A 27,944-nucleotide genomic window follows, 5' to 3' on the forward strand; every position below is an offset into this window, starting at 1 on the left:
CCAAATGAAGAGATGTTTATCCATGCAGAAACAGACAGAGTAACAATTGGCACAGTCCAGAAATAGAGAATTCAGACACATTCCTCAGCTGACATCAGAAGAGGATTTATATATTCAAAGCCTTCAAATTCAGACTGGTCAATCTTCTTCACAATATCACTATTAAGATAAAAAAAACAAACAGTCATTAGTTCAGAAAAATTAAAAAGGCAATGATATTAACTGATAGTTTGTCTTAAAATTTAGACCTGTACAGAAGATTGCAATTGAGAACATTTCCTGTCTCTTTTTTGTCCCTCTCTATCCTTACAGTTACCACTGTTTTCTTCCTAGCCTCTATAATGGTAGCAGAACACAAAACCACCCAGAAGCAGTGACTGGGCTGCTCCCATGCACATATTCTCCCTACAAAGCAAATCTGCAAGGTTTGCAGTTTTAAAACTTTCCCAAAACAGCCAGTTTTGTAAAAAACTGAAAACATTAGGATGTGATAGAGACTGCACCGGCATCAGCAACTTTTCTAAGTTTTTATTTGTACATTATGCATTTAGAAAGGGATGAAGGAGGAAGTTGGATCTCAGACCTAATTAAGGTGCACAGATAACATTTAATATTCACTGTTCGTATTTACATACAACATGAACATGATACAAAACCCTAGAAAAAGTCCTAAAACACAAACAGCAGTGACTCAGTCAAACTAGAAAGGCCCTTCCCTTCTCATCCCAAACCAGGGCCCCTCAGGAGTCAGGAACCAAAAATCCACTACCAAAATCAAATGCATTATCAGGCATTTTAATCACTACTTTTCAGCCAGGGTAATTTCACTTGACTACTAACAACTTAAAATACCCAAACAGGCCAAAGAAAGCATATTCTCTTGTTCAGAACACCCAAGATAAATTTAATCTAAATCCAACATTCATGGCTTAAACTAATGCAAAAATAAACCGCTTGACAAAACAGGTCTTTTCCTTCACACGTTCATTTCTTGCAGATGATACCACTAAAACTTGTAAAATAGCACTTATTCATCTTTCCCTGAACTAAGATTCTTTATAGCAACTTTCCTACTGCTAGCTGATTTTTTTATCATGCCAGAGTACAATACTCAATCCAGCCATACAAAGTCTACTATGAGGACACATAACAGAATTTTCTCCAAAGTAACACAAGAAAATGTTGTTTACTGCTTTACGTATACTCTATGCACTGCAACTACAGCTATTAAATGAAGTTTTATAACTCCTTCACTAACTTATCAGAACCTCTTAAATTCTATATTACTTACTCATCATCTGGAGTGAGCTGCACAGGTTCATTGGTGAATTGGGAATCAAAGTTATCCAGACCAAATTCTCCAGATATATTTGGTTTAAATGGAGGCACCACTTGCTTTTGCTCCATCTAAGAATAAACGCACTTAGTGATACCAAGAATGAGTTACAACCTGTTGAATGATTTTTAAACGAGGCTGGAAATTACTGTTAAGTTTCTTTGGTATACTTTCTACAATCGTTCTATTAATCTACTGTACTTGACGTGTGTAAAAGGGTTAAAAGATTCTGTATCATCATTATGGTGCATCGTAAGTTAAGAGCTTAAGATTTTTGAAGTATTTATGTCATCTCTCATGCTCAAAACAAGTTGTGAAGCCACTACCATATACAAAGAAAATAAGCCAGGCCAGCAGGCATCCACATACCAGATCCCAATCAACATTGCGAAAGAAGGGATGTCCCTGGATATCTGCAAATCCTGTTTGAGGATGGCAGCCTAAACGTTCCTTTGGATCCTGTGCAAGGAAGAAAATATTTCTAAATGGGTGCCATGGGCTATGCATGAGTTAAATACAAATGTTACTAATTCATTGAAAAATGACACACCAGAGTTACAACGGGCACTGAAGAACTAAGTTAACATTATTTACATTGGAAACTGTTCCAATTTACTGTCTGAAATAGGTGAGAACATATGGAAGCCTTTAACAGAGCTTTATAAACACCCATGCCATCTTTCTTCATTTTTATTCAAACCTGTTTGGAAAGAATTTGATTATTCCCTCCATCCCACCCCTCCCTGAGCAGACTGAGTATGCCTGGCAATCACACTGGGGTAGTAACTGCAGGTAAATATGGTGGAAAGAAGGTTATTTTAACAAGATAATTCCACCTCCACGTATGCATATGCACACACTACCAAGGAGTTACGACAGAAGTAGTATTCTTGGACAGTAATACTTTCTTAGAACAATTTAACCAAATCTGTTTTCTCCAATACCTCTTTTTCTCCCACTCATGCCACACTAAATTAAGACCAGCACGTGCTTGGACTAGTCCACTATCACATATGCACCTTTTGACTCTCAGGCTAGTTAGTTACCAGCAAACACTGAACACGTACCACTTCTGCACTTCCCTGAATGAAGTCATCAGGAGTTGTCAAAGTGATTTGCTAAGCTGCTTCTCTAAGAACCAAAATAAATCTGTTAAGTTTGTCCAATTCTCTGGATTAAAGAAATCACTTGAAGCATTTCTATGCCTTTAATCTGAAATTTACTCATGATCCCAGCCTGACAATCTGGAGCGTCAGGTTTTAAGCATCTAGAATAGGTCTCCCAGCCCCACTGAAATTCTGCTTTAGGCTTACACCTTCTCTATCCTGTTTCTGTATATGGCAGACAAAGTACATCTGCTACACATCAATTAGTCAATAGGTTTAAAAAAAAAAAAAACAGCTACTCATAAGAAGTTTTAAATAGTCCTCTTTATCTCTTACTTTGTTGAGGAAACTCTTTAGAACACCTGCTGCTTTAACAGAAAGGGATCGGGGAATTCGGATCTGTTTTTCCAAAATTACTGCAAGAAAAAAAGGACTGTATCAGCCTCTGCATCTTTAAAAGTTAGATTGAAAGTAAGTAGAAACAAAGCACTGAAGTGTAGGAATACTAATGGTACTTACCTTGGAAAAGATAATCTTCTGTGTTCTGATCAGGATTGTCAGAACTCCCAACAATATCAAATGGTGACCTGCCCGCCATCATTTCAAACATAAGTACACCAAGCGCCCACCAGTCTACACTGAAGCCTAGAATTCAAAGGAGAAGACACCACTGAAGATATTTTGGAGAAAAAACCTACCAACGCTTTTGGGGCCAAAAGACAGACATGTTTTGAGAAAAGAATTAGTTCAAAAATTTAAGTATTGCCAGACTTTCTGATTATCTGAATAAGAGAGAGGTAACAATTGTACTAGACATTACTTGGTTCATTATGTGTGCAACAGGAGGGAATGCTGTACAAAGAAAAGGAAATGTAAAAAAGTTTAAAGGTTGGTGTTAGGACCTTAACAAAGGTTTAGATAATATTTAAGCTTAGTCATTACTAACCAACAGCGCATTATCCACGGCAGGGGATAAGGACAAGGAGGAAGTATGTGATTCTTAATAGCAGCAAGACAGTCATTTATGGAGCTAAGCATATCTATTCTATTATTCACTGCTAAAGAAAAAATTCCAGTAGCTAGGCTGGGACTGATATAGTCTGGTTGGCCTAGAAAGTTTGTGATAAGAAAGATGTGAAGCCAGTCTGAAAGAGACATTCAACTAAAATAAGATTGTAGATTTTAAAAATATTTATACTTTTTTAAAAATAGGAACTAATTGTAGAAACTGTTATAGCCTTAAGGGAAGAAAACAGATCAAAAAGATCTGCTTGGCACAGTACTGGAAGCTTAGGAAGAAAGGATAAGTGATAGGACACATACAGAGTAAGCGTTCTATACTCTCTTAATGTCTCTTGCTTCAGGAATTTTGTGGACTTCCTGAACAAGCAATTGCATAGACAATTTTATTTTTAACACTGAGATTTGTGAAAGAGATGCCTACTATCCAGGCCCTTGGCAATGCATTCATATCTAATACTATCATTGCTGCCAAATATAAAGCTCCAAAACCGAACACAATTCAAGACTGCAAGTGTATCATTAGCAGTACCTGAAATAGTTACAAACAATAATAAATTTGGGAGACTCAAGCTATTTTTCAAGACTGATAAAAAGAATTTAAGATGTGGAAGGCAAGGTATCTCATTTGCTTGGTGTGATGCTTTCCATCCTCTGAAGAGTGTTTGTTTTTTCAGACAGGATTTTGAATTAAGATTGATCACATGTCTAATGGAGATTTATACTTTTCACTGCTAAACAACTTGAGTAAGTAGTAAGAGACAAGGTGAAAGTTATATGGTAGCAGTGAAAAATTCAACTTACCATAATCCTCTCCCCGGAGAATTTCAGGCGCAATATAGTTTGGAGTTCCACAGAACGTACTGGTTGTATCACCAGGCCTCAGACCCTCCTTTAAGAAAACATGGGAAGAAAATACTTTACAATTAACCAAAGATCCCACAATCCTCCCTCTGCTAAGAACTTCATTTTGAGTTAATTTAAGCATCCTGAATAAACTGCTTTCGTTTTAGTAAAAATATACTTAAATCTCTATGTAAATGAATACAAACCACTACTTGTTTCAGAAGAAACAGAAGTAGGTTGCATCTAGAGTCTCAAAAGGATGGCATGTACCTATTGACGACAACATCTTTTAAGGTTTTAGCTAGTAAACTCCACCACACCTCCAACAATAGGCAAATGGGAGTAACTCGGGCACGGTGCAACAGCTTATATGACTGGGGTGTTGTAATGGACAGATATGAGCTTTTCAGAGAAGGGCATGGGATGCAGAACGGGGGGGTTACCCAAAGAAGTTGTGCAGTCTTCACCCTTGGAAGTTTTCAAGGTCAAACTGAATAAAGCCCTTTGTAACCTGGCCTGATCTTCTAGCTTACCCTGCTTTGAGTGCGAGGGTGGATTAGATTTCCTGAGGCCCTTTCCAACCTGTATTATTTCATGCTTTTCAGTTGCTTAGATCTATTTTAAATGTTATAGTTTTGGCTAATAGATTAGCATAATGGCAATTCCATGGCAAAGTCAAACCTGTGGCTCCAGCATCTTTGTAGTGACAAAGTTTTTCTAGAGAAAATGGAAGTGTCATAGAATCCAAATGGGAGCAGAAGGGACTGCTACATTTCAACCTCTTGCTCTCTTTGAAATCAAGCTATCTGGACTATTTCAGCCTACCCCTCCTAGTCAAGTTGATAGAGCAGCTTTATAAAAACACAAACTGTACATATAATGTAGTCTGTACACTTGGGCTGTATACTCATGTCACTTCTACAAATGGAGAAAAGAGAAACACCAATCTGCACTGTGCATAAATGAATACCTTGAGATTTCACATTTTTAAGTCTCTTCATCCTTTAATTTATGACAATTTCTTAATTGTTGATTTTACTGCTTAGCAAGGAACTAGAGCTTACCTTGCACATGCCATAATCTGTGAGTTTAATATGCCCTTCGGAATCTAGTAGCACATTATCCAGTTTTAAATCTCTGTAGATTATCCCTCGTTCATGTAAATAGTTCAACGCTAGACTGATTTCAGCGGAATAAAACCTAGTGTAGAAAGAGATACTGATGACTCAAGTATTCAAAACCCAAACCACCGTAACATAATCTTGGTAGTATGATACTTTTCTAAATATTATCCCAGGTATTCTATTATTTTTCACAGAGAAGTGGGTAAGTTGTTTATAATCATACAAACGTTTCTACCCACAGTCACTTCAAAAATTATTTTTAATTAATATTAATGTCTACTGAAGTCATCCCTTTCATCTCACCACCTGAGATGAAACATATGCACCAAGAACTCAGCATTTGCCTGGACAGTTAAAAAAAAAAACACAAAAGTGTTTTTCTAGATAAAAATTCAGATCAGACTGAATGCATTAGCATTACCCTAGATGACAACAATACCTAAGTGCTTCCTATTACAGTCCCTCCTTGAAACACAAATAAGGTAGCTTGCAGCATTAAAATGAGGATGCAGTTTAACATCTCTTAAATCCTTAACATCTGCAGAGGATTTGCTAGCTCATCATCATAATCTCTGCACTACTGCACTGTGTCAGAAAACCAACTGTTTTGATGCAAGAAATCTGGAATTAGACATACCTGGCATGCTCCTCCGGCAGCTTTCTCTGTCTCTGCATATGAAACATTAGATCTCCTCCATTTACATACTCTATAACAAAGAATAACCTGAAACACACAGGAGTTTGTTACAAATGATTGTATATGAGGCTGAAAGAGGTTTGAGATGTTACAGGTCTGTTATCAAACAATGTCAATTCAACTCCTCCCATCTCTCTGGTAATATGGCTGGTTTCACCATTTTCCCTTGCTTCGAATAAATGTCCAAATTTAAAAATTAAGTATACAAAGTCTCTCTAGACAATTCCTTTATTTCTAAAGGAAAGTAAGCTACTGCTTGTAGTTATTACGTATGTGACTATATAAACAGATTCACATCAGTTTCTATGCATAAACCAGAAAAAAAAAAAATTCTAATTTTCCTTCTTGATCCCTTTAATCTCCTTTGTGGTTAATACTATTAGTGTATTACAAATACTCTTTCTTCTCACTTCCCTCCCTTGTACCTTTTCAAACAGCAAGGATGTTCTTTGAATATACAATAACTACACTTTATATATACTGGAAATTATTACTGTATAGAATAATAATTTATTAGTCTACTGTAGTCTCTTCTCCTATATATAAACACACAGGAAAATAATAATTTTCATCTCTGTTACCCAGTTTTACTTTTTAAAATTCAGAAACTATTTTCCAAATCTTGCTCAGACACTCGTCTTCAGAGAGTCCCTGCAAGCTTGAAATAAATTTCCTCATTTTTCATACTTCTCATTTCTCTCCCTAAACCTTTTTTCCTCCCTTTCTAGGTTCTGTCTTCTACCTCCTATTCTTAAGCCTTTTTTGTTAGCTGTACCTCTCTTCCTGTCCAGAATCCTTCCCGTCATACCTATCACTATTTTACATTCTTTTGCATCTTCCCAATCTGAAAAGCTCAGATGATGAACATGGCCTTTTGCTCATAAAATGCTACAACGATTTACAGCACATTGACTTTTGCTACCTACCTAACACTTAATGCTTTAAAAAGGCCTTTGAGGTGCCTAACAGTATGAAATATTTTTTGAATAAGACTATCTTCTTATTATCTTATGACTTTTACCTGCTTTCTGTCTGGAAGCAAGAGTGTAGTCCAACAAGAAAGGGATGATTTGAAGCCTGTTCAAAGACGTGCTTCTCTGTCTGAACCCAATCAATGTCCTATTTATTTAAGAAAAGCGACATTCAGAAAAGGATTGTTGCAATTCTTAGGTCAAGTTATTCATGACAATTAGTGGAAAGGTATTTAAGTGTTTCGTCATCCTCATTTCACTTGCAAGAAATTAAGTATTATATAGTTCTCCAGTGTGAAGTAATACAATTTAGCATACTCATTTTTTTCCTGTCTTGAGTGTCCCATAGTTTTAGCCTCATTGTGTAATTACACTTGGGAATGAAGAAACACTCATCTATAAAAGATAAACTGGTGCACGCAAATGTGAAGTAGCACCAAGAAACGCAGAAGAAATCAATGGTAGACTGAGAAATAAATACAGAAGCTCTTGGATAGTAAACCACACTCACTCAGGTCTTTTCAGAGTAGCCTAAAGAAACACAAGGGAAATCTTCAGGAACAAGAGGTGTTTAGCAGTCTAATACTACAATTTCTGAGAAGCTTACACTAATCACTGTACAAGCTACAAAAATTATTAAGATGAAGGTCCAATCTAAAGAGCAATTAAAATAACATCGTAAGAGTTTCTCCTTTGTGACAAAAAACCCAAACTTGAACATATGAAAACCAAACTCCAGCCATTTCTTCTTCAGCCCAGCAAGCTAACATAATAGGAGACATGGAATACCGCTCCAAAAAAACGAAGCAAGCCAGGCTTATTAACTTGAATTCTGCAGGAGCACCGCTGCAGACAGTGCTAATCACAAAAGGAGACACTGACAACAGAGGCAACGAGGCTCATGACAGAAACCACTGGCACAGGAGGCCAGCGTTGAGCTACCACTCTGTCAATGAAGACCTCAAAACTGGTTATCTGTCTTAGAACCTTCTGTAGTATAGTATGTTTAAGAAACTGCATGTATAATTTTCAAATAGTGTCACAGACCCAGGAGTCTGGCTCCCACCTTTTGGCAGGTATTGAAGCTCTTTGGAAGAGTTGCCCGATTTATTGATAAAAAGCTTGCCCACCTCATCATCATTGACGAGCTCTTTCTTCACCACTTTCATTGCATAAATGCGTTCCGTTTTCTTCAGTCGAACAAGCAGTACTTTAGCATAACTGCCTCTTCCTATAACTCGGAGCAAATCAAAATCCTGAAGACCCAGACTGGAGGAAGCTTTGCCACTTTCTCTAGTGCTCATTGCCTTTTGATAAAGATAATCTGAATTTAGTAAGCAGGCTTGCCAATTGCAATAACCACAAAAGTTAGCATTCCATACAGAACAGCGAAATTAATATAAACAACGGATTCAATTAACACTTGTTTTTCTTAAAACTGCAGTGTCCTGGAAAGGAATGTGAGGGGAAAGGAAGGAGACAGAGAGACTTGGCAGATAAGAAACAAATGGAACAGGAGGAGTTTGGAATACTTTCTAAGTCAAAGCACATCTATACTTTCTAAGTCAAAGCACATCTCAACTCAAGGTTCAAAATAAAACAGCTTGCAAGCCATACATGCATACACCTGAGTGAGCAACCCAAACATGCTTTATGTACTAGTTTTCAGTTTGTAACAAGTTAAAATACTAAACTCTTGAAATTGAGAGACACAAAGTCTTTAAGATCTCTGAATGCAGTTAGTCTGGTTGCAATACTTTACCTCTTTTTCTTCACCAACATGGTCCAAGCTCTCATGACTTGAGGGATTGTACGGAATCACTAGAGGTGAAAGAAAAATGATTAGACCGATGCGATATAGCAGTATTTTCTTTGGCCTTAAAATTTCCGCACACAAGAGCTCAAAGAGGTACACGATTTAAATGCGTCTATTCTAAGGATTCAAAACTGTTGTTTGTTTGGGGTTTTATTTTTTTGGTTGGTGTTTTTTGGTTTTGTTTTGGCAGAGGGTGTTGTTTTGGTTTTTATAAGCCATCAGAATAATTCTTTTGCAGTACTGCATTAATAGTCAGTTATGGCTAATATAAACCCCTGTAATTACATTTGGATATCTCTTCAGATTAATCTTGACTCCACACAAAAAGAATCTGGTGCAAAACAGTGGCTTGTTTGGTTTTTAAACTGATCATTGTCTATACCCAAATTCAAATGTTAGGACCATCACTTGATTGCTACAAGAATGAACTTGTGTGGCTACCGATCCAGTAGAAACCCCGCTAATTCTGTTAAGGGGTTTTCCTGTTTGTTTGATTACAGCATTTAAAGTACACAGCTTACTGATGGAAAAATATGACAGACAGACTAAATTCTTCCTTTTTAGCCAAGTTTATCAAACTGGTAAGATATGGAAAACTAAGGAATTTTTATAGTTATATCCCCCTTAGCATTAAGAAGCTGATTTTTCTGGTTCTATGAAGACGTGTTTTAAAAATAATTTAAAGTTATTCTGTTTCCTTTTAAAACACAAAGTTCATGTTTCAGCAACTTACAGTACTTTAAAGAAAAAAATTATTGATCTTACCCGATTCTACATTATCTGGATGCACTGATGATGGATCCATAGGCATTATTGGTTCCTGAAAATATGCACAGAATTTTTGTAATAGACTGTCCAAGTCAAGAGACATTATTTTAGAGACAATAAAATAAATATCCCTGAGGAATATAATCTAGCTATTTTTAAACTTGATTAGTTAACATAGTTACTGCTCTAATCCATACACAATAAAAGAAACCATTGCAGTCCTTATTTTACCTATTTTCCAGAAATTACGACACATTTCCAGAAGCTGTGGAAGTGACAACTCAGTACAACAGAGAAAAGAAGTACAGCAGATGAGAAATGAGACAGAAAAGCTCAAGTACTTCAGCAGTACATATATTAGTCAAATTAATTCACAGAACACAGACTTTTAGCTGTCTGCTTTTAATATTAACCAAGGAGCAGTAATCATCTACATTTTACTAGGGACTTAAGAACTAAAAATGATTTAATTTCTCAGGAGAAAAGTCAAAATTTCTGCACTTCATCTTCCTTTTCTGTGAAATGGGAAAAGTCTAACAGACATTTAGAGGATTTATTTTACCCGTACCTCACTTTGAAGATACAAAATAGCACATGTGTGCGTATGCACTATGTAACAATATAGTGAAGGATGAGATAAATAACACTTGTATGTTTATATTTGCCACAAGAAAAAAATCAGATGTGAAAGTTAGACTCCCATCTTGCCACTAAACTGCCATTCTGCTAAGTGATTCCCTAACTTTCTTACAAAACGTCACAGTAACCATAAAGAATAATGTTTCATTTACTGTGATTATTCGCAGACTATAATTCAAAAGCCATTGGTATAAAATGGGCTTTTGTTTGATTGGTCGGTTGTTGTTATTTAAAGACAACTTTTCAGAGAAGTTTTACTTACTGGTTGTAGTGTATGACGGCCACATTCAATACTGACAAGTTTGTGACACTTCTTGTGAACAAGGAGTTTGCAATTGATGCATTTATATCCCTGGCGACCCAGGCCCCATATTCGGTCAGTGCAGATGGCACAATGAGCTCTCTAGAATGGTAAATCAACAAAACCGATTAAAGAGCAAAACTAAGCAATTAGAACTATTCCTCCACGTTTTCAATAACACAGAACATACGACAGGAGATCAGAAAGATCCCTACTGAACTTGCCACTATAACAAGAGTCTCCATCTGAAAACTTTAAGAACGAACAGGCAGATACAATACAGCGGGTAACAAAAATTAGAACTGAACAATAAGAAGCAACTGCCATACAGAAAGCGTGCACCTACACGGAAAGGCGCAGGCACAGCCAGCCTCTTCTGCTGCCAGAGGCCCAGGGAGACATGAGCCAACTCCAGGTCAACAGCATTGCAGCTGAATCAGCAGGCTGCAGTGCCCCAGCTAATTTGCTACGTGCCTCGTCATCTCTGTGTAGATGAGTCCTTATATTTGTACAGAGGAAGGCAGGAGAGCAAAGCTTCAACACGTTAGACCACTAAGTAACAGGAAAAGGGAAAATCACCACTCGCTGAAGGACATTCACAGAACAACTCAAAGGAACCATGAAAACAGGGTGTCTATGAAAGCAAGAGTGGAAAGTGATTAAACTATGGTGCCTTGACAGTCTTTGACCAGGAAGAGGTCAAAAAAAAAAAAAAAAAAAGAGCAGTAGAGAAGTTAAGATATGAAGGATGCTCAAGATGAAGTTTAGTGGAGACAATCTCAAGCATTAAGCACACAATACACTAAACTTGGAAAAGAAGGAAAGATTATTGAAGCTGTCAAGGAACCTGACTTACACAAATATTTTGGGTTTGGTTTTTGCTGTTGCTTTTTCTAAATACAACAGATAACCTTCTTTGTCCTTAGCTAATTATATTTGACCATTGTTTCCTGAAAATACTACAAATGGTTTGTTATTTTCAGTTGATTACATGCCATCATGTAATCATCAGTAACAGCAGGCTGTTTGGAGAAACATCTCAGTTTTTCATTTAAAAGTAATGAAAGAAAAGTCTGTGCATCGTAAGCGAGTTCAGACCTTTTTACTCCCAGAACTTAAAGAACTGAAAGTGTACTTTCAACTCATAGTCATCTAATGCCAATGTTCAATTTTACCCTCTGGGAAGATTTTAAGGGAACATGGGAGCATTTATATAATTTGTATCACGGTTTCAGAGTATATGTCAAGTGAATTGCAACCAATTTATTCTTCTTCTATTTTAAATTCCTGATAATGATTAAGTTTCCTGAAACTACAGGGTTACCAAAAGCTTACATACTATAGACAAACAACAAAAATGAGAATAAAACTACCTTAAAATTTTTCAAGGCAGTGACCTTGTAATTATGGAAGTAAGACATCCCTGTATCATGGTTTTAAGTACCCAACAAGAGTCTCACCCTGTTAAATCGTTTGGCTTGGAAAGTGTGACCATTTGCACAATAGAGCTTTCGCCACCGGCGGGCGCCTCGGCGATAAATGGATTCTAAGAGGAAAAACATATGATTATATCCATAAAAATATAAACACAGAACTATAACATCTTCTCATGGACATTTCTGTGTAGAGTGACTTGCAGAGCAAAGTGTCACTCCTGCACCTTAGAGAAACACAGAGTAGTGTTCCAAGTATCTTTTTCATTTTTTAAGTTTTGGAGAAAATTTTAAGTAGAATATCCCGATCAACTCAAAGTTAATTCTGCTTTTCCAAAGTTAAAAAGAACAGTGAGTCAAGAGAAGGAAAACTGCCCAAACAATACAAACACTTGTGTGCAAAGTATGCACCTACCTTACCTAAACTTGGGGAGGAGCTGTGGGGAAAGGGAAGGAGGAAAGAAGGTTAATTTCAGGAGCCCGCCCTGATTTATAAGATTGCTTGCGCAAATCCTCCAGTGTTTTAGATCCACAGCTGCCACTGATTTTGGTTTGGCTTGTTGGGTTTTTTTATGTGTTGGGTTTTTTTTTTAATTTTTTTTTTAATTTTTTTTTTTCATTATTAGAGGCATGTCAGGAACCAAAACTGAAAACTGTAATATACAAAACTACACTGAGTTGCAAATCTATTTCTGATTCAGTCTGCAACCTCATTTTTTCGGAAAAGCAGCATTACCCATACTGCCAAAGTTAACTTTTAAGCATGCACATTTACATTTGTCAGAGACTTGGATATCAAGCTGACAGATGTGCATGTGCATAACATACAAATACTCTTTTATAAAACTTTAAGGCAGAGGGAAAATTACTTCTTTAATGTCTAAGTACATTAGCTAACATAACTCAGAGGTTTTCAGAGAATACTCCTGATAGTACCCAAACCATTTAAAATGATTTAACCACAATCTCTAAATGGTCATACAACAAGTCATTACCACTGGTTACAAGTCTTTGTTCACATTAGTCAGCCAGCAATCTGGCAACTACCAAAAAGATAGGAATAGGATAAAAAACTGTCAAAAGAGGCAAAAGCAAGGAAAGCAGAGTGACATGGATAGCTAACAGGAACGTGAAATGCTTATTAACAATGATTCAGAAACGACAAACAACATTTAAGTTTAGCAAGACTTTCTATTCCTCTTAAATATTTAATTTGTAAAGATTTGCATTATTAATATTCATAAGTGTAGGATGCCAAACCATAGAATATCAACAGTCTTCTAAAACAGGAAATCTGAATTCCTGATTTTCTGTACTTCTTAATTAAAATGCCTACTTACTATCTTCTCCTGGACAAGGCATGCCAGGCCGCTCTGGTACACAAGGAAACACTGCAAGACAGACATTAACTTCCGATTAATTTTTATTTCGGACAGAAAAGAAATCTTTGGGTTAAATACAACACTTCTGAAAGGCATTCAACCATTTAGGAAGACAGCACAGACTGCATTTCAACAAAACCTTGTGTGCAAGAGCAGGTGAACTGAAAAGCTGCCACAAAACCCTTTGCTGGACCTAACGGTGATCTACATGAGAAATACAAGCCAAAGGCAGAATAAACCAAGTTACTTCCTGAAGAAAAGAACTAGAAAAAAGTCAAGAATATGGAATCTCATGTGACCAACCATCAGTATTAGGAAATTGTAATATAGTAAGTTTATAGTCAAGATTTCCAAACAGCTTCATATGATCTTGTCTACATTAGCCATTTTTTTTCAGTTTATTTAGCTTCAGTAACTGTCAGAGAGAAGTAAAACTGGGGAGAGAGCTCCCTGGTGCTGGTTTACTCAGAAGCTTATCAAACACAAAAAGAAATGGAGAAAGGGCAGACCAAAAAGCATACTGAAGTAACAGAAACAGTGAAAGATATATAGAAACAGATTACATTCTTCCACTTTTTTAAAGTCTTTGTGGGAAGCTGAAAAGCTGTCTCTTCCTTCCAAATGAGCTGATGGCGAATTAGATCTTTTTCACCCTTTTAGATAAGGGCCATGGCAAGACACAGTAGTGTAACACACCCACTAACACTGTTTACAATGATCCCTGCTTTTCTGCTATAATCTGTTAAACTGAAATCTATCTTCTACTTGTAAAATGTTACAAACAGTTAGAAGAATAGACTGCAGAAGCTACCAAAATAGGCATATAACCCTGAAAAATAAAAATTGAACAATTACACAAACAGGGGCATGATATTATTAGGTTGAAAACTGGTCTAGAGTACTTAATTTTAGAAAAGTCAAACTTTTGACTCATCAGGCATCACAAATAGAACTCATCAACTTTTTTTGCTAATATAGATGCTGCTCTAAAGCACTTATCAGTAACAAAGTGAAGGACACTGTACTATGTATCTTCAACCATTCATTGCCAACAAGCATACGAAGGCACTTAGGATGAAAGAATGAAAGACAGGGGCTGTCTTTCATCAGTAAGCTAACAGCAAAGTATTTTTTCCTCCCTTAATTTAATAATGAACATTGACAAAGTGCTGACAGATAAAAACACAGTGCATGGTCTGCAGCATCCTCTTGATGGAATGCTGCAACAGGCTTTAATTGAGGAAGCTGTGCAAAAGACACAGCTAACGCAAGGTAAAAGTTCTACTTCACAGGTACAAACGTGAGGAGTAATATAGTAAATTTCATCATACCATGAATTAGAAGCTCTGAATCTTTGTTTAGTTCATACAACCGAAAGGCCTCTTCTAACTCCAGCTGAGAAGAAACTGTACATGGATCCCCTGTAGAAAGAAAAAAGAACAAGACAAAACTCAATCCAGTTACTTTTGTGCCATTCAACAGCTCCCTCACAGTCGGTTCTAAAATAATTATTGTAGCAAACAGAACAATATTCTCAAGTCTATTTATTTTTAACACTCTTCAGAGAGTACATCTGAAAATACAGTCATATCAAATGCTTTCAGGGGGAAAAAAAAATTTAAAAGAGATATATTCCCAAAAGGCAAGCAGATCATAATCACAAAACCTCAGTGGTTTGGTCTGCTACAAGCATGGTTACTCAGTACAGGAGGTGCAGGTTATCTTCCTGCACCTAAAATCCTTCCAAAATTCCATTTTATTTCATGCATTTTTAATTAGAACTGAGTCAATTCTATTTTCAGAGCTGCTTCAATATTGCCAAGATTTTAATCAGGAGGTCCAAAAGCAGCTAGACCTCTAGTCTTTCCTCAAACCTCAACCAAGACATTGGAAAAATCATGCAACCTAAGTGAAAACACCCCATTTTTCTGATTTTTAACGACTACTTTCACATTCACAGGATTATTTGAAGCAAAACCCCTTAAAGAAAGGGCAGGAAAAAAGCGGGGGTTGGGTTTTGGTGGGTTTTTTTTTTTTTTTTCCTTGTTTATAAAGGAATTGCAGCTTTTGTTGACCATTTGAGATGGAGCAGATTATCATACAAACATTTGGTATGAATTTTAAAGTTTCTCTGACAAGACTGCATTGGATTGCTTTAACAAATCTCTGTTTCAGATGTAACAGTTTAGGACTGACTGAGGTCTCTTTGTAGATACCTACTTTATATTTCTAAAAAAACCAACATCTATCCACACAGGTATTTCAGAATCATTAAACAACACTTATTTACATCAGGGCAATTTTGGGATATAGGTAGGTCTAAAACCTAGCGACAAGGGTGGGCGAGGAACAAAGGAGATCAAGCTAAAGACCTGCTGTATTCAGGATCAGGAGCAAGTAGGACCTTAAATTCTAGTCTTGGTTCATAATCCTTCGAACACACAGTCTGTACTTTACCTGTTTCTCATGATTCATCTAAAGACTACATCTGATATTTTATCTCCTGTGTCTGTCAGCGTTTGGAAACAGCTGTAAAGACTGAAAAGAACAGCCATGCAGCAAAACATTTTCTTTGGTGTCTGATGCAGGCTAGTAATAATATTTAGAGAATTATCCCCCTAAAAGAAGAAATCTTGTTCAAAATAATACTACAACTGAAGCATGTTTAAAGCAATGTTGAATCTGAATCATCACTGCCCCAAAGAAAGAAAATACTTCTGGTTATTAGTTCAACTATTTTCCCCCCTCAACCTACACAAGCTGTTCTGTGCAAGAACATGGGATCTATCTCTGCCTGCTCATACTCTAGCATGTGCTCACAACAAGCTTCTTCCTAGTCAAAATCCCATATAGCAAGCCTACTGTCATATGACATTTCCAATTTTTAACAGAAATACTACTTTCTACACACTTAAGTGGTAAACTGGTTGTGGGTACCTGAACTGGAGGAAGGCAGAACAATTTTCATCTCAGCTGAACAGGATCAAATCCAAAAGTTTTACTGCTTTGAATCTTCAGTCAACAGCGTTGTTTGAAAGCTAACTAGCAACAGTCTATTAACTATTCCCTTTTTGTTTTGTACTACAAGATATCAAAATTAATACGGGCACTGCTAAGGCTTTTCCATAGAACCATACACCTAGCAGGCAGGGGGCTATTTAAAACTCACCCTACAAAAGTTTTTCCAGTTAATTTGATTTGTTTCTAATGCATCCATTCTTTTCTATTGCTACAATAGTAACAGATTTAAACTGTCCATTTGCAGCATTCTGTCTTCATTCTCTTCTGCATGTCATAATCCTCAAAACTATTCTTTTAAGCCAGCTGTAGTAATTTTTCACCATACTGCCTCCCCACTACAATCAGCCTATCTGGACACCAACCTGGCCACCCACTGCATAAACTCACACAGTACAGAGCACAGAGGAAAGAGAAGGAACAACTAAATTTATTCAGACTCACTATGAGAATCAACAAACCAGTTTTTCTTCATTTGTTTCTGACACCTGTGCAAACAGTTTTGTGTTTCTTTTTGGCAGAAGGAGCCTCTCCAGAACATATACCGCGCTTCAAACTAGGAACAGAAGGTTTATAGACATTAGTAGGAAGCTTCAGAATTAACAACTTAACTAACAATTACAACAGCACATAACCGATCCTCTCCAACACTGCTCTCAGATTCACAATTTCACTTCCAAATCTAAAAGGGGATAACAGAGGTCTTAATCCACAAAGTGTTTTTAGTGGTGACTAGGTATATAAAACAAATGAGCTACAAATACTCTTTCAACAAGATCAGACTAGTAAGAATTTTACAGCCATCTGAAGAAAGCATAGATAAAGTGTCAGGAAGAAGTTTACATTTGAACCATATAGCAAGAAACAACAGACTGAACACAAACAAGACTAGGTTCATCCTAAAGTACATTTCACAAGATGGAGGTAAGATGAACTGACTACATACAGATAAAATAGAAATTCGTGTAAAATCAAATCAAGTTAATTCTATTTTCCAGTTGAATCCAACCATTTTTTTAAAGTGATTCCACTCAACTGAAGTAGGTCTGCCTTTGTGTGCCATTACCATTACACAAAATGCTCTTGCATCCTGCAAAGGCTAAAAAGATATTTAGTAAATGACAAATCAAAACCTCAGCAACTACATAAGCCCACTTCAGTCACATACTGACTAAAGTGCTTGATCAGCTAAGTAGTGAAAAGATGGCCTGGATGCCATATCTTGTCTTACACTAGAGATGCTCGGACAGCAGTATAACAAGCATCAGTCCACAGTACGCACATTTCCTCATGCTACTATTAAAGAGTCAACTACAGTTTTAGTGAAGAGGATGCGATATGGGAATTTTCCAAGAAAGCAAATTATGAGTTTCTAGAAAGAATACCAACTGAAAACACAAAAGATTGGTGGAGAGAGGAAGAGTGGAGGCAGGGGTCTTGGCAAGAAGCCACGCATTGTAGATGCAAGAATTACTCATAATAAAGACGGGGGATTTTTTTCTTTAAACACACTCTTTATCACCAGATTAACTTTTTCTCTACTGACATTAAACTGGAAGTCAATGATTAAAGCAAACATGGATTGCTTGTGAAAATTGAATCCTATGTGAATACATGAAAAATCTTAGTTGAACAGCAGCATTCCTTTTTTTTTTTAATTTTTTAAACCTATCTCTAAAGAGCAGAAATTGAGACAGAACTGTTCCTTCAAGTAAACCACTGAATCTACACAACATTTTCTACAAATGTTTCATTAGAGATCTGTATTTCTTACTACGACCGACTCTCAGCTTTGGTCCGTGTTTAGCTTTAAGCTCTGAATAATCTGGCACTTGCCCAATTTTGAATGGGAACGCTGTGAGAAGGGGAGGAAACAGTTCTATAAGCACCATTTATGCTAATCACTGCATATAAATACTAATCACTGCTGACAAATCACTGCATATTATGGCCTTTTATGTATTGCATCAAGTACTTAGCATGCTAAAATAACTCAGCAGCTATTTCATAATTCAGACATCTCTTTGGTGTAGCTCAAAACCTATGTGTAGAATACACCAACTCCACAAAGAAAATAGGAACTACAAATAACCTTTTCAAAAAATTACTAACGCATGTATACAGCTCAGAAATGGACTATGTCTGTCAAGTAAAAGGGAGAACAGACTCTGAACTTTTTTCATCCAAGGTAAACTTTAACATGGATAATGTAAGCGCTAGAGATGACAAGAGTTCTAAGCCAAGGCTGTTACTACTGCACTTTGATGAAAAGCTACTTGGACAAGTAATTTCTCTTTTAATAGTTAGAAAAAGTTTTACTAATAGTTAGAAAAAGTTTTACTAATAGTCATGTGTTAAGAGATTTTAAGCTGATAAAGTAACAGCTGATACAAACACTCAAAATATAGTGGTTTTGGTTACACATACAACTCAACTATATATTAAATGATACAGGTATTGTAGATAAATACTGTAATTTGTATCATTTAAGATGAGTTTAAGTCTCAGAGATTTAAGACTTAAGGGGAACCATGAGCTTCTTCATCAGTATACTTTCAATTTCTGCCCTAAGAAATACTAACATTGAATTCACATTTTGATAACCACTGAGTATTAATTTATTTGGTTAAAAAAAAAAAATAATTGAGCTCTCCACACCAAGCCATTTGAAACAATGACCTTTCCATTAAGATAAACTTACAAAGGCATTAGATAACCATTCTTTTTAGAGTCAGATTTACTGTTTCTAAAAACGTATTTATAAAGTATGTTTTACAAGCTTATCTTATGAAGGCAGAGGGAAAGGAAAAGATGAACGGGGCAGAAGAGCTAGACAGCTGAGGAACATATTGATCAAATATTTATCATAAGACCAAGCATCAATTTACCTTCTTCATCAATCCATTTCATGGTGAAAAGCTGTTCATTGTCAAAGGAGCACATGTCTCGAACTTCACTGCACAATCCCTCAAACGAGATGGAAGGTTCAAAATACGTTATCATGATGTCCCTGAGCAAGAGAAAAATAAATTTGAGAAATGATACTGCAACACGTGGCATTTAATCATCACCTCTAATGTCTTCCATATACCGCTAACGTAAAACCCATCCCTGCTGCAGCGACCTAAAAATAGTAAAGCAATATTAGTAAACCATTAGCACATAAGTTCCCTTCCTGTAGCAAAGTCAGGCTCCAAGTGATTTTTATTACCAACTACTTGACTTTAATCCTCCAGGTATCTGCTTAAGAAAAATTAAGATTTAAATTCCCAAATAACTATCAAGTGAGTTGCAGCAGATATTAACCACACACAGAAATGAGATATACCAGTGGAAACCAAAGAATTAAATGCTGCAAAAATTTTGAAGAACTTTATTAATGGATTGCTGGTTCTGCTTGCTCTTTAACAGTGTTTTATTATTAGATATCAAAATGTTGTAAGAATGTATAAATCTTCTCCAACTAAATTTTGATTGTGTAGATGTTACAAAACATTAATGAAAATTATTAAATAGGTTTCCTAGCAGATTGGGGGGGGGGGGGGGATGTTCCAAATATTGAAAGTGTCTTTAAAAAGAGACCCAGCATGTTTCACTACAATGACAAGGAATGCAGACAGAGAAACATAAACTTAGAATTAAAATTTACTACTTTACTGTTATGCAGGATGGGTGTTTCTTTTATAACTAAGAGTTAGTTAATCTGGTGTTTTAAATATGTTAAAATAAAATACTGAGGCATTATCTTGGTATTCACTGGGCCTTAAAGGAGCACAGGTGACCCAGGGTTGCAGTCCTTTAAACAAAGGATTTCAGAGATGCAGTTCAGAGAAGGGTGGAGGGGTGAAAAGGTTGTTTACAACACTACACTTCACACATCTCCTCGTATAAGTCCAATGTTTGAGCTCTGAGCTTAATTTTCCCATAAAAGCCTCAGCGAGTTGGGATTTGTTTCAGCTGGTGCCAGCCGCCAGCACTATCAGAGGGGGAGGGATCAAAGCAAGAGACAAAATTCTTACCTGGTCAAAATTCGCATCAACACACCTACCAGACTGAAGTGTACATATGCAGCAAGTGAAACGTCTTTAAATCATCTTGTGCATGGGCAGAGTTTATCACGTAGGTGACTTAACACACTGTGGTCACTGAACCTGAACCACTTCCAGGAGTGGCAGAGAACACAGGTAATAAACATGCTTGCCTCAGGCTCCTTCAAGTTTAGCAGCATGAATACAATAAACTAGCAATTTCTAAGCACTCTAGAAGAACAGCTACCCTATTTCTGGCTTTATGAGCATGATTAGAGTTAGTTTGGTTAGGGGAAAGATTCCAGTAAATGGTTAGGATAGTGAAATGACACCTCTTCAATAATCTGAGTAAGACAGTCAAAAAGCTGCTACGTTACATGGTTGAAGAACTGCTCCTCTTCTTTCCACACCAGACAAAAATACAAGACGAAACAGTATTTGGACCCCAGTATTTAGTGACAGTCCACTACGCTGGGGCAAACAGGGCTTTGTTTGAAACGCCCGATTGCACCCATCCCACCAGGCAAAACTGTGTTCCCTCCCCTGCAGAGCTCTCCCTTTGCGTCCTCTCAAAATGCAGAAGCTGGGAGCCCAGTGCTCCAGAAGCTGAGGCAGATCTAACAGCACACTGCTGTTACAGACGCGCAGGCATCAACCAGAGCGAAACCCAGGAGGCTCTGTTAGGAAGCAAAGTCTTAACCTGTATTTCCTGTTTTTCAGGGAAGGAACTAAGGCACTGCTTACCTAGCAGCCACACTGATTTTGTGCTAAAGTTTACCATCCCATTTTAGCACAGATATAGTCACTTTGGAATATTTTCTTAAACAAAAAGTTAATTTCTGAAGAGTGCTGAGAAGTCAGAGTTAAGTATTTCAACTCCTGCAGTTTATTTTGTGATTGAACGAGCCAGTAATGGGAAAGGGTATGTTAAAAGAAGTGGCGACTACATGATTATTACTGTCAGACAAGCAAAAAGAGTTAGGGGACAAACAGTAATCTCAAGGGATTGTAATCAGTGATGCTCTAGCAAAAACTGAAGATTTAAAAAAAAAAATGTATATAGGCAAGAACTGTTCAGCGGGTTTTCAAATTTGATAATTCAAGTCCACTTAAAATAGATTTATCCATACTATTGTGAAGAGAAAAAGTCAAAATGTTAAGATGTACTGAAAAGTCTAGGAATCCTTCCCCATCTATTAAGTAAAAGCTGGTACCAATTAAAAAAAAAAAACCCTCTTCCTACATGTTGCTACCTTCAAGTAGCAAAATAGTTGCGCTTCAAATAAAAGGGGAGTTTCATTATTTTAGAATTTAAGCAAGCTCTCTAAATTATTACTCCAACAGGAGTAATTATTACCTCTAACAGGACATGCATCAGTCATTATATACATTTGGAATACATCTTACCACCTCTGTTATAACAAACACTAATCAGTCTTTCAGAGAACCCTAGCTAATATATATTTTTTTTTTAATATTAATAAATATGAATAAGGTTCTACAAACAGCATCTAGCACATTCCTAGGGATGTGCAGCCAGTCTTACAGAACACAGAAGCTGAAAGCTTACGGGTCTTTCTACAAGTTTATTTTGCCACTCCAACTACACTCATGACAGTGACATTTTTCTACCAAGACAGGTCTCACTTCCAAAGTGGTTTTGTTATCACACCTTCGCATTATATGGCGTTTTCAACACTCTTACACCTAACATTGCACTGATGAAGTTGTCATTAAGGAAAAAGCTGTATTCACTGAAGTTAAGACATAAAGTTAAACTCTACTGAGAAGAAATCTGGGATTTCAAACAAAAATCAGTAGGCCAAGTTAAAGAACAAAGGAAAGATAATGTGGACCCATAGTCTGCTGACTTGCCCGAAAAATACAAAATGCTTTCTTTCACTAAGATGTGGGAAAAAAATTCTTGACAAAAGCCCTTTCCTTCTGATGAAGATAAGCTTATGTACTGCTTTTAATAAGTATGTTTGTTCTAAGGCATAATATCCTTATTTGTCTCCTCATGACAGACACAGGGAATTAGAAGAAAATCTGAATGAAGCACATCCTTTGCACCACCACATTTGGATGTGCCAACTAACTTGCTATGGAAGCACCAGGATTTTTAGGATGTTTTAGTACTATCATTATAGGCCTTAATCAGGGACCTGGGAATAGCAAACATACATATAAACAAGAGAGTACTTGTCCTGAATTACTTTCAGTTAAAATGTTGTCATTTAGATCTTATGTAAATATTAATAACAAAATCCTTTATTAAAACAAATAAAAGCCCTGGCCTGCAAATTTAAGAACCAGTAAAAGATAAACCATAGGAAGATTAAGAAAATGCAAATGGTAAATCTAAACACAAACAGTAGAGAACAGATTTTAAATATCTCTAGAAGACCATGAACCTCATCACAATCTTCCCCACCTTTCCTCTGAGATCAAACAGCTTTTCTCATGCTTTTCTTTTACAGATCATCCAACAGTCACAACATCCTTTAAGGAAAAAAACCACCAACAAAACCCCAATGCCAATAGTTAGATGTAATTCAGTCTCTGTATCTCATTTTTCACTTCTGAGCTTAAACTTCCATGCGAGAACAATCCACTGTAAGAACAGAACTAGACTCCTTTAGATTCTTCCACCTGCAGCCTAATACAGCTATCATACTATGTATGTGGAAATACACAGATACATACATAACACATGGATTATCTACATATCCACATATTTATCACACACCTAGGTCAGTCATTAAGGCTTTTGATAATGTCTAATTATAGCTCACTGAAATTAACCCATACAAGACTCTTGGAGAATTCTGCTGTATCATTTCAGTACCCTGCGGTGCCGGCACTGCCATCCAGAACAGTTTGAAGCATCTCTTTCCCCAGTGAAAGTCTGAGGTCTCAAACTGCCAGCTCCTGCAATCTGTTTTTCTGGGAAAAAATGTATCATCAGAAAATTAAATCAATGTTGAAGCTGCAAGAAGGGGTGAAAACATGTTCATAGGCTTAAACCAAAGCCTTCTTAATCTGAACACTCTCCTATGTGGAATTTGATACTCAGACAACAAAAGACATTGAGCTGAAGAATTGACCCAGAGAGTGCTCAAGACAAAGAAAAGGATAAAGATAAAAGATAAAGGATGAGAGAACTCAGAAATTCTTAAGAAATTAATTTCCTGGAAATATTTATGGAGGTACATTTTGATTTTACAATTAAAGTTGAACTTTCTTCCTACTTTTCCCACTCACATAAATGTATTAAAAATTAAGAAAAGAAGCAAGTTTAACATGTATCATGAAAGGACTGTCGGGAGCATTTTTCATTTGAAACAAATCAAACTGAAGTTAGGAAAAGCATTGGTAACGTATGCCTTTAACTATATTAAAAGTCTAACCTACGTTACAGCCTACACAGTTAAAACAGTACAAGATCTATGTCAGGCACTGAAAGAATGCAAGCTAGCAGTTCTAATCATGACAGAAAAATGGTTCTTCAAGTTTGTTGTTTGCTTTTGTTTCTTTTTTTAAATCAGCAACATTCATTCTACAGGATTCCTAGTACACAAGCAGTATTATTCCTACCTGTTCTCTACTGCCACAGTGCAATCCTCCCCATATGTGTTAATGATCTAATAGAGTCTTGTACTGAACTGACAAAAATGTAAACTTTGATTATTAGAAAGCCAAATTGGTTGTAATTACAAACATTGTTCAGTGCCACACATTTGAAGCTGCTACACTTTGTTTACTGTGTCAACAAAAAAGTATGTAAACATTTGGTGTAATGGCATAAATTCCTAAGAACTCGCTTAGGGACCTCTATTACACTGCACAGATTAACAGTAACTCTTTAGAAGTGGAAAGACTATTTTCAGCATTTTAAACAACCAGCCCTATGAGAAAGATAAGTGTGGCTTACCTGAGAGAAGGAACTACCTGGATAAACTCAACCTAGTGCCCTAATTTCCAAGTCTGTGGGAATTCCCATCCTCTTATTTTCATGATCTCTGTTCATTTCAGGAAAATTTTCCTTCCGCACTTTACATATTTCATGAATTTAAGATAAAGAATTACCACTGCCCGGTTGAATGAAACAAAGACCCTTCAAAGAGTTCTCATGAAAGTCTTTGTCTTGGCTGAGAAAAGCAATTAGGCTCTTGGCCAGACTAAGGTGTTTTGGGGATTCAGGTTCGGCTCTTTGCTCTGAGTTGGTAAACGCAGTGTCTCAAGCCCCAGGCAAGTATTCCGATTATTGGATTCCCAATTGTTTCAAGAACAAATCTGTGCTTGATTTGTTTTTTTTTTCTGTGACCAGAAACTCCTTCTGGAAGCTGAAAAGACTTTCCTAGCAAGACTTTCACAGTAACTTCTACAACCCACTTCAATGCTTCTATTAAAACAAAATTGAGAGAGATTAACATTTCCTGATTAACACTATTTCACATTAAATCCTCTATCCAGCTCTAACCTTGAGACAGTTTATTTGACAAAAGGGGAAAATGCTGCCTTTGATATCAGAATTTAGATCCTCAGTCTCCAAGTCATTTCAGTATCAGTACAGGTAAAAGTGTTTTGCTTCGATATCCACTTCTTAATAGTGCTAATCGGAGAAGTGAGGATGAGACCTTCTGTTGTAAGAAACTGGAGAGAAGAATTTGTTTAGATCTCAAAACAAACCATGACTAAGGCATTCAGCTTGTTAGTTTGTTGGTATTCACAATGGTTAACCAACACCCTATATGACTCAGTGTCATTATTAAAAGTAAACTGATAATTGCATTAACAGATGAAAAGTCAATAGTTGAAACTCAAAAGAAATATTCCAGTGCCTGTGAAGTTATTACCTAATATTTAAAGTGTCATGAGCCAGCATTCCTGTAGCAGTTTTCTTCCTCACTCCCACAACCCTGAGCTGCACTCTCTGTGTTCTTGCACCACAGCCTCCCTGTGCTAAAGCAAGAATTCATGTGATTGCATTTGGAAACAATCAAGATTAAAACTGACCCAGAAGAAAAATATAAATGGTTTTAACTCAGAACAGTTCCCACTTCAGATCACTGAAGTGAGCCTGACCAAATGTACACTTCCGCCAGCTGATAGCCAGGGGCACCTCCATGTCCTTAAGAAATGATGGATTAAAGGGACTGTAAAACAAAGAGCTTCGAATTTCACTATTACTTTGACAGTGTTTCACACATCCTTTAAAGCCACAGATTGTGCCAGTCTCTACAGTACTTCTATAGACTTTTGTCAAGAAAAGCCCCAAAGCAGAGACAAGCCAGCAATCAAACATGGTAGCAAATACCAAATGCTCAGCATGGTTTCTGTACCTCTACTTAAAATTATAAAGCTAGAGATACCCCATAGTAAATACTGTAAATGCAATAAATCTTTTCTGGTACTTAACACAGATAACTGGAAGGAAGCTGTTGAGAGTATCATGTGTTCAATCTTAATCCAAAAATGCAATCTACATTTTTTTCTGCTTAGATCACCTCCTCTCAAACTTAATGGCCCAATGAACCATCATCGACCCTTGTGCTCAAACTTTTAAAAGATAGGTGCTGTAACTGTTACTATTTAATAGCGGGTTGTGAACCCAAAGCAGAACACTTCTTCGGCCTTCTATGGTCTTGTCGGAGACACACTAAATTAGACTAGCAACATTCAGTTTTTGACTGTGCAGACCTCTGGCGTATTTATTGTTTTTACAGTGGAAGTGTAACTGACCGTAGATGTGTCTTAGTCACTCGGTCCCTGGGAAACGGCCTAAAAATGGATGAAATCGGTCTGCACCCAAACACCTTCTTCCTTTAGACCCGAGTATCACTTAACACGCAGAGAGCAGGACCGAAGCCGGCGCCTGAACGTATGAATTCTGTATTAAGCACGCATTTTGGCACGCGTCCCCCAGTACAGCGTTACGCGGGAACGCGCGCTCGTTACCGACGGCAGCGGTACCGCACCTCGGGGCGCGCGGACAGCCGGCTGGCCAGGGCAGAGGAGGCCCCTCCGGTTCATCCGCGCTTACCGGTGACGGCAGCACAGGAGAAGGGAGGATGCGGCGGCGTTCCGCCCCACAGCCACCGGTCCCCGCTGAGCCCCAACACCCGCGAGGAGGCTCCTCCGAACCCACGTCCTGCCGGTTCTTCCCGGCTCGGAGCAGAACCTGAAAGCCATTTTAACCGCTCAGCTGCGGGGCTCCCCGCGCCCTGCTTTTGCCCCTCCTGGAGTAGAGCCTCCTGCAGCCCCAAGGCCGGGCACCCGCCACTCCCGAGGTACCGGGCAGGGCCGCGGCGCCAGCCCCACCGCCCCGAGCTGCCGCAAAGCTCTCCCCTCAGGCCGGCCGCCGCCTCTCCGCCTGCCGGGCCCCACCGCCCCTCCGCGCCCTCACTCACCCCTTGTAGTAGGCTTTCACCCGGACCTGGTGGGCGCTGTCCCCGCCGAGGCCGCCCCCTCCGCCGCCCGGCGCCGACATGGTGCTGTTGCCGCTGCTGTCCCGCTGCGTCGGCATCCCCCCCACCCCGCGGCGGGCAACCCCGCCTGGGGCGGCGGGCGGGCAGGCGGGCAAGGGGAGGGCTGCGGGAGCGGGAGGCGGCGGCGGCGGCTGCGCGACCCCCGCCCCACCCCGCCGCCTCGAGCGCGCCGCCGTCCCTCGAGCGCGCCTCGGTCCCGCCCCCTCCTCACGGCGCCAGCCTGGGGCGGGCGGGACCACGGGAGGACGGGGGAGCACCGAAGAAGGGGCAGGGGGAGAGCGCGGAGCCGCGCAGGACGGCGCAGGAGGGGAGCACGGACCCTCCCGAAGCGGGAAGGAGGAGCGGCTCCGGGAGCGGCCGGTCAGCGCTCTGCCGCTCGGGAAGGGCGGGCGCCACGCCTCAGATGCATCTCCTTCCCCCTGCGCGCTACGTGGGCTCTTCCCCACTGGACTCCAGCGCACACCTGTGGAGCGGAATGCTCCATTCCGAAGCGGAAGGGTGAAGGCAGCGGCGGCGCAGAGGCAGCCGCGATCCCTGCAGCGAAGCCTGGCGGAGCTGGTGGCTCCGGGTCAGGGAGGCCAGAAGCCACCCCGATGGCTCCTCTTCTCTCTTCCCGGCGCCCGGAGCGGGGGTATGCATCGCCGTCTCCCCACCACTTGGTACCGCCCGCCGCGAGGCATGCTGGGACTGCTGGGCGCCGGCAGGGCGGGAGCCCGAACCGGCGGGCAGCGGCTGGGCCTGCTCTGCTGAGCTGCCCGGCCTCTCGCGGGCTGCTGGGTTCCACCACAGCCGCAGGAGGAAAACCCGTCCTTTTACTTCGGTACAGATAGGTCTGTCCTTCTTTCTAAGGCTTAAAGAGCCAGAAAGGCCTGCAGCGGTGCCTGGTGGAGAGCAGCTCCTCCGGCTCTAAGCAGTGGAAGCGCAGCCTGCGGACCAGGCTCTCGAACGGGGCTGGGAGGTAGATTCAA

General features: G+C 38.8%; 1 protein-coding gene across 1 annotated transcript; it reads right to left on the bottom strand.

The window, feature by feature from the left end:
* Positions 1–27,014, bottom strand: PRKCI (protein kinase C iota; the record flags this gene model as incomplete). The annotated part of the gene is made up of 18 exons (XM_082003724.1): positions 1–159; positions 1,292–1,407; positions 1,706–1,795; positions 2,779–2,858; positions 2,962–3,087; positions 4,267–4,354; positions 5,373–5,508; positions 6,070–6,156; positions 7,151–7,248; positions 8,231–8,407; positions 8,863–8,921; positions 9,682–9,736; positions 10,586–10,726; positions 12,085–12,170; positions 13,398–13,448; positions 14,771–14,860; positions 19,346–19,467; positions 26,899–27,014. 18 exons carry the CDS (start codon positions 27,012–27,014, stop codon positions 72–74), a joined length of 1,806 nt encoding a protein of 601 aa, XP_081859850.1. The 3' UTR covers positions 1–71.
* Between the last annotated feature and the right edge of the window lie 930 nt (positions 27,015–27,944).

Source organism: Phaethon aethereus (genome assembly GCF_964289735.1).
Source record: "Phaethon aethereus genome assembly, chromosome: 9".
Lineage (NCBI taxonomy): Eukaryota > Metazoa > Chordata > Aves > Phaethontiformes > Phaethontidae > Phaethon > Phaethon aethereus.